We start from the raw sequence: 8,427 nt of genomic DNA, 5'->3' as shown, positions 1-8,427 counted from the left end.
TGAACCTGGAAGGGTCGTTTATACTTTTTCCATGAGGCGGTGGCACGAATCGCGAAGCCACAGACACGAAGCAACAGATAATTAAGAGAAGCATTAAATGCCTGCAGCAGGCGTGGTCAGAGCACTCGATGGCTTTTTCACCTGGCGTATGGCCATACGTCACGGGCATCACGTCACCGGTCATATCGTTTATTATCATTACTCTCTAATAAACGAGGGGACTATCTGTATTAGGTGATACCCTTTTTTGCTTGAGCCCGACCGGGTTGGGTCCGGACCGGAGCAAATCGGGGCCATCGAACCCGACCTGGATGCAAGGTAGAACGACGGCCACGTCTACAACCGAGGTCGAGTCATTTCAAGACCGTTACAGAGCTCGATAGGAGTCACCACCGGATGGAGAAACACACAAGGTCGGAAGCCGGACTCGTAACGGATAACCAAGCGTCGCCGGATATCTCGCCCAAACGTGATTTTCTCAACCACTTCAGGCCATTAAGGCGTAATTACAGGGATCCACGATGTAATCAATTGACCTACCTTATTTTTACCCTTAATCAGAATGTATAAAGGGGGATCTCTCTAAATTCTTGTGGATCATCAAGCACAATTGTTCTAAGCAATATTATATTCTGCGATTATTTACTTTAACAGCAATTGTTGAGTCTTTATCTTTATTTTCCTTAACCTAAAAACCTTTTGTATCTTTTAGTTCACGGATCCTTAAAACCCCATATAAATTCAATTGTTATCCGGATTCGAGGGTAAACAAAGTAAGCTTAGAAAGAAGGGTAATTAAGGAGCTCGATCACTAGCACAAAGATTCTTCAGTCACAACGTTGAACTGGAGATCTCTTGTTAAATTGAAAGATCATAATTATCTAAAGTCTAAACATACCCTTCGAGATGATATTGTATGTACGAAATAAATGACGAACGCAATTGTTTACCCTCGAATCCGGATAACAATTGAATTTATATGGGGTTTTAAGGATCCGTGAACTAAAAGATACAAAAGGTTTTTAGGTTAAGGAAAATAAAGATAAAGACTCAACAATTGCTGTTAAAGTAAATAATCGCAGAATATAATATTGCTTAGAACAATTGTGCTTGATGATCCACAAGAATTTAGAGAGATCCCCTTTTATACATTCTGATTAAGGGTAAAAATAAGGTAGGTAAATTGATTACATCGTGGATCCCTGTAATTACGCCTTAATGGCCTGAAGTGGTTGAGAAAATCACGTTTGGGCGAGATATCCGGCGACGCTTGGTTATCCGTTACGAGTCCGGCTTCCGACCTTGTGTGTTTCTCCATCCGGTGGTGACTCATATCGAGCTCTGTAACGGTCTCGAAATGACTCGACCTCGGTTGTAGACGTGGCCGTCGTTCTACCTTGCATCCAGGTCGGGTTCGATGGCCCCGACTTGCTCCGGACCGGACCCAACCCGGTCGGGCTCAAGCAAAAAAGGGTATCACCCAATACAGATAGTCCCCTCGTTTATTAGAGAGTAATGATAATAAACGATATGACCGGTGACGTGATGCCCGTGACGTATGGCCATACGCCAGGTGAAAAAGCCATCGAGTGCTCTGACCACGCCTGCTGCAGGCATTTAATGCTTCTCTTAATTATCTGTCGCTTCGTGTCTGTGGCTTCGCGATTCGTGCCACCGCCTCATGGAAAAAGTATAAACGACCCTTCCAGGTTCAGCATTTCCTATCTTTCTCAAATTCTGCGTTGGTTGTATTTTCTTTTCATCTCTTCGTAAAGCTTTAAGAAATGGCGAAAACTTCACAAAGTGTTCCTTCTAGACCAAGCTCGGCCGCGAGCCCCGCTAGATCTGATGAACATGCACCAGAACCCCCATTGAAAGCATTCACACCGACTGGTTGCTCGGTATCTGCCGACTTCCAGGTTGAAAACCCATCATCGGTCCCGGGCCGCGGCGAACCGGCATCGGAGTATATTAGTCTAATCACTCCCGGTTGCCTAGACCGGGTGAGGGCTGAATGTAGATGGGAAGGGAAAGACCTGGTCGCCCCTTCCCGTGACGAGTCGATTATGACTCACGTTGAAGGATATCTTAGTGTATATACATATCCCTTCACCTTAGGCCCCTTAGAACCCATCATAGTGGAGTTCTGCCGGCGGTACGAGGTGACCTTAGGTCAGATCCACCCCACGGTGGGCGCCAAACTGTTTACCCTCGAATCCGGATAACAATTGAATTTATATGGGGTTTTAAGGATCCGTGAACTAAAAGATACAAAAGGTTTTTAGGTTAAGGAAAATAAAGATAAAGACTCAACAATTGCTGTTAAAGTAAATAATCGCAGAATATAATATTGCTTAGAACAATTGTGCTTGATGATCCACAAGAATTTAGAGAGATCCCCCTTTATACATTCTGATTAAGGGTAAAAATAAGGTAGGTCAATTGATTACATCGTGGATCCCTGTAATTACGCCTTAATGGCCTGAAGTGGTTGAGAAAATCACGTTTGGGCGAGATATCCGGCGACGCTTGGTTATCCGTTACGAGTCCGGCTTCCGACCTTGTGTGTTTCTCCATCCGGTGGTGACTCCTATCGAGCTCTGTAACGGTCTCGAAATGACTCGACCTCGGTTGTAGACGTGGCCGTCGTTCTACCTTGCATCCAGGTCGGGTTCGATGGCCCCGATTTGCTCCGGTCCGGACCCAACCCGGTCGGGCTCAAGCAAAAAAGGGTATCACCTAATACATACTTGATGTAAATTCAAATTAGCCGGATCAGTAAACTTTGGATAATAATTACATTTAAATGCTTCAAGAGAATGAAATTGTCTTAAACTGGAAGTGGCTGGGAAGGTAAACAGAAGGTTGGGAATGCGTATTTGTTGGTGCAGAAAAAATCAAACTAAGAAAGATCAAAGGGAGTGATCGTACTCATATATTTTTGGGAATTAATTCAATATATTTGCCAGCATGCGAAATCTTTGCGTGGCCATATAATTAATTAGTCACGTCAAGATATTAAGTTCTTGGCCACCATTTCGCATAATATACTAAATACCACCAATTTCAACATTAGGAATGGAAAAAATATTTTTTTTTAATTACTTTTTCTTTGGTGTTCTATTGCTTCACAGAAAAAAAAAATGATAATTAACAAAAAAAAAAAGGAGAGAGAGAAAGAAAAAGGATTGCAACCCAACGGCCAGCTTTTACAGTTTTCCCCTTGCTCTTCCCTTATTTCCTGTTTAAATTTTTCTTTCCAAAGAATGTTACTCCCTCCGGTTTACTTTAATTATTTTTAGCTGTTTTCACACATATTAATTTTAACGAACTTACCTTTTAGCATTAATTAACAATGAATTGACCATATTAACCTTAATATGTTGATTGAAAATATAACAAATACTCCTATAGGTTCTTTACTCCAAGGGTAATTTTGAAAAAAAGAAGTTAATTCCTTCTTGATATTTGAAAAATTAAATATTATGGATCACAAAAAAATGCCCAAAATATCAATTAAAGTGGACCGGAGGGAGTATTCTCTTTTTTGTAATCATAGCAATTTTTATTTAAAAAAAAAATTAATGTGCTTATGTTAAAACCACAATTTTCTAGGATATTTTACAAAAAACAAACGTTAAAAATAAAATAAATGAGAAGGTTAAAATTGCATTGATTTCATCAGTCGGAAAGCAAGTTTAATTGATAGAAGGTGTAGGTTTTGTTTACCAAAAAAGATCAAGCATATGCATCAACAAAGTAACTTCTTTTCATTTATCTTTTCCTTTTCTGTTAGTTTCTTCAGATATTGGTTGCTATAAATAGGCAGTGGTCTAGTGATTGATTTTCCAATATTAACTCCTCCATCTACTCAACTTCTTCCCAGATTTTCTCTCTTCCATTACACCTTTTTTGTGTGTTTCAGATGGCTGCCATGCAAATATATTCTTGTTTGCTCCTTTTCCTGATCATGTTGGGTACGTCTTTAACTCTTTTATTACCCCAAGTCCTTATGATTAATTAATTCTTTATTATTTCTTATTGCAAGTTTTTTCTGATATTAATTAATTCAAAAGAATTTCATGGTATTGCAGCTCGAATTAACTTCCCTTTCTTCTCTCATGTCTTAACTGCAAATTTTATATCATTCGCTGGTAACCGATCTTTAATTTATTAAGAAAAACAATAAGCAAAAAGAGGCAAAAGTGAGGGAGACTAGACGAAAACTTCGACAATGTAAGATAATACCCTCAATTTCTCTTTTATAAAACTTTTAGCCAATAAAAAGCGTCTGCACAGAGTAGTTCTGTTCAAAATATTCATATTTAGAGTTTTCCTTTGGTTTTTGTTTGAACTTTGTCGACTAAGTCATTAGAGTATTACAAAACATGTCATTTGACAATTTATTCACATAATCATCAAAGAAAACAACATATATGTTGTCCGTTAAAGAATCAAGATTGAGCTGTTGTCGAACCTTTTTTTAACATATACTTCACCCGTTTCAATTTAGACGAGGTAGTTTGACTCGGCACGGAGTTCAATAAAAAGCCGAAGACTTTTAAAATTTGTGGTCTTAAAAGCTTAAGGGGTAAAAACTTCGTAGTGTCATAACATTTGTGTGGTCATAAAAACTTCTCATTAAGGGTAAAATAGGTAGAATGAAGAGTTTAAAGTCAGAATTATTTTCAAATTTAAAAACAGTCTCATTTATTTTGAGTTGGCTTTTACTAGTAGAAGGAAAGTACCTCATATTTAATTTAAAACGGAGGGAGTACCATTTATATGATTGGCCAGTTAGGTTCAACTAAACTCATTCTTGGAGACTTGAATAATGATATAATTATTTTGAGTTGGCTTTAACTAGTAGCATATTAGCTCATCATACTGTATCATATCATGCAGAAGCAATCACGTTATTTCAGCCACTGTATTCACCTTGCAAAACAACTGCCCCTATACGGTATGGCCCGGTACACTTTCCGCCAAAGGTGCCGCCATCTTAGGGGATGGCGGCTTTTCATTATCCCACGGTGACACCATCCACCTACCAGCTCCTTCCGGTTGGTCAGGCCGGTTCTGGGCAAGAACCGGATGCACTTTCGACAATTCCGGTAACGGAAAATGCATCACCGGCGACTGCGGTGCACTAAAATGCACTGGCGGTGGTGTACCGCCAGTGAGTCTAGCAGAATTCACCATTGCCAAAAGCAACAATGAGAAGGACTTTTACGATGTTAGCCTTGTGGATGGATACAATGTGGGTGTCGGTATACAGACTTCCGGTGGCTCCGGTGACTGTCAATACGCCGGTTGTATCGCCGACGTGAACGGAAACTGTCCGACAGAGTTACAGGTCTTGGATAATTCTGGTAAGGTTGTGGCATGTAAGAGTGCTTGTGCACAGTTTAACAAGCCGGAATATTGTTGCACCGGCGATCATGCAACGCCTCAAACTTGCCCGCCGACGCATTATTCTCAGTTGTTCAAGAACGCGTGCCCTTCTGCTTATAGTTATGCATATGATGATGCTTCCAGTACCTTTACTTGTTCTGGTTCAGACTACTTGATCACGTTTTGCCCAAGCAGTTCTTGATCAATTTGATGATTGCTTTGAGATTATTATTATTATTATAATTAATACTTATGTTTTGTTGCACTATTGGGCTTAAATAAAGCAGTGAAAATTTTCTATAGCCGATCTTAACTTATTGGTCTGGACATAGTTATTGTTGTTGTTGTTCAATCAATATAAAGATTTAGATATGGTTTTATGCTAAATTGGTTGTTATGTAATGATTTGGCACTCATGATGCATTTAAGTTTTATTTTCTTGTCCTAGTAAAGAACTAGTCCTATATATCTATCAATTACACTTTAAGAACTAGCACGTTTAATTAAGTCAATTCTCAAAGATTGTGCCGTTCCTCGGTAGCATATTCGTGCGGATTCTAATCATCATATTTTGACTATTCTACGCTTTGCAACACTAGGTACCGTAGTCTGTTTAACCGTAAAACGATACCGGTAAAAGCCAACTAATTTCATCCAAAATTAATAAAAAAAAATAAGATTAAAAATGAGATCTAGCAATTGAAATTAATGAAGATGAAAAGCTTGGCTCTGAGCGCAACCGAGGACAGAAGTGAAAGCAATGATAAAGAACAAGTAAAATTATTTAATCGAGCGCAAAAGTGTCACAATCCAAATTCGACTATAAGACGTGATGGCGCTCAACGTTACTGCTAAGCAAGCCAACAGTGAACTAGCCACATGATTGTTTCTTTTAACATTTTAGAAATAACTAATTTTTAATTTGTGCATAAATAGGAAGTAAGAATTTAATAAAATGAGAGATCAATAATTTTGAAAGCAAGTGAGATAAGTAAATATCCAAAAATCATCATGTGTCGATTAGTAAAATTTTCAAGACCTAGTGTTACAAGTGTATGAGCTACTAGTAGAATATACAAAAGAATATTAAACTACTGTCTGAAATGAAATAGACAGAAAGTAAATGCAATAGAAAGACTTCAAGTTCTGCGTAACGGACTAAGAAGGCAGCTCACCACGAAGTCTCGAAGGAATCAGGAGTGCGCACCGGGATGATAACCAGATGCACCTGCCTCAGATCCTGCACGGGTAGTACAGAAGTGTAGCGTGAGTACATAAACAACATGTACCCAGCAAGCAACTAGTCTAACCTCGAATAAGTAGTGACGAGGGGTCCACTTCGACACTTACTATGGGCTGATAATGAAATACTTAAACTCTAAATAAGCATGGGGTATGTAAATGATAATAAAACTCAATAACAAGAAATAAATAACCAATTCTTTCTCCGATACTAAGTCCCAAATCCATTTCTATCATTGAATCATTTAACCTCTCAAGCCAATAGAAACGATATCAACTATAATTGGGCTCCAAATATTATTACGCACGAATCATGCCGAGGACGTACGACCAGATCCAAAATACATATACATATACTGTGTGCATTACCGAGGGTCGAACGACACGAACCGTAGATGCATCTATTAATCTGCCGAGCGACGACCCATTCCCATGAGAGTAGTGGAATTTACCTCGCTCGCGGAATATACTTGCGACGCGAGTGAACATAGATTTCTCAAAGTTATCATAATATTCTTCAATTCATTCAAAAAATAAGAAATTCAAACTGGAAATTTTTAAGTCTTGAAATCCTCAATCTCAGCTCTATTCAAGGTAAATAATAAGCATAATTAAATAATGGTGTCAATAAGGCATGGTGTAAACCTAAGGCTACCTGGACATACGCATAATTAATAGTTACGTACGGAATCTCGTCACATCATGCGTACGTATCCCCCACAAATAGAAGCACATATTAATTCAATTTACCTATGGGGTTAATTTCCTCTTACAAGGTTAGAAAAGAGACTTACCTCGTCTCAAAGCTTACTTTCCGGTCCATAATTGTGCTTTAAACCCTCAATTAGGTGCCAAATGACTCGAAACTAATCAAATGTTATATAAAATAGTCAATGCATGTTCAAAAGTTCATATCCCAACTATTAAAGTGATTACCCATTCTCAATTGAAGAATTTCTAAACTTCACCCCCGAGCCCACATGCCCGGATTCTGAAATTTTTTGAAGAAAGTTGTTACCCATAACCTCATGAACTCAAATATATGAGTTTCACCCCCATTCCATAATCATTTTCATTGTTAAATCCTTTTTTTATCAAAACCCTAAGTTTTCCTCAAAAATCCCATAAATCTCACCATTTTTCATGTTAAATCGACTTATAACTCGTGTATTTAGATAAAGAATCGATAGGGATTATATACGGATAAAATCGGAGAGTCCGATTTTGTGATCATTATGGCATTTTACAGCCCGTCTTCAGAAGAGGCGAAGCACAGCTCGAGGTTTGACCCCGAGGGTTCCCAATGCTCGACCTCGGAATAGTATAAATTGGTGGGTATCTTAGATAAGTGGGAAACTCCCAAAAAGCACGTGGCTAAAGCTGACCATGTCTACAAGAATAGTACAAGTCCATACCGTGACATTAAATAGTTGTACCAGCTGCATATCTTTATAATAAATGCATATGTACTATGTTGGGATTCCCCCTCCTATATAAAGGGGACCCTTGTCATTTTGTAAAGACACATGATACTCAATACAAGAACAAGAACATTCTCTGCTCTCTAACTTAAAAAATTTCCATTGTCTTCCCTTTGATTTTATTGCTTATATTTATTGTGTTTTATTTATTGCTCTTCATTTACTACTCATCATTGATCATAAAGAGCCATCATTGAGGCACTTAGAACTGTTAGTCCTTCATCAATCATCCCTAGTCAAGCTCACTAGCTCAACCTCGAGGCCCAGCTTAGGCCAGTCCGAGGCCCCGATTCGCAGTCGTTCGGTTTGG

At 38.7% G+C, this 8,427-nt stretch overlaps 1 protein-coding gene across 1 annotated transcript in view; it reads left to right on the top strand.

The window, feature by feature from the left end:
* LOC109216841 overlaps window positions 1–5,694 on the top strand; it is a 23,906-nt gene extending 18,212 nt beyond the window's left edge. The window contains exons 5-6 of the mRNA XM_019381049.1: window positions 3,887–3,977; window positions 4,906–5,694. Coding sequence (XP_019236594.1) covers window positions 3,887–3,977; window positions 4,906–5,596 — 782 coding nt within the window. The 3' untranslated portion in view covers window positions 5,597–5,694. The remainder of the gene's footprint in view (window positions 1–3,886; window positions 3,978–4,905) is intronic.

The sequence above is a fragment of the Nicotiana attenuata genome, chromosome 2, assembly GCF_001879085.1.
Source record: "Nicotiana attenuata strain UT chromosome 2, NIATTr2, whole genome shotgun sequence".
NCBI classification, from domain to species: domain Eukaryota; kingdom Viridiplantae; phylum Streptophyta; class Magnoliopsida; order Solanales; family Solanaceae; genus Nicotiana; species Nicotiana attenuata.
This window is presented reverse-complemented; position numbering and strand designations above follow the sequence as displayed.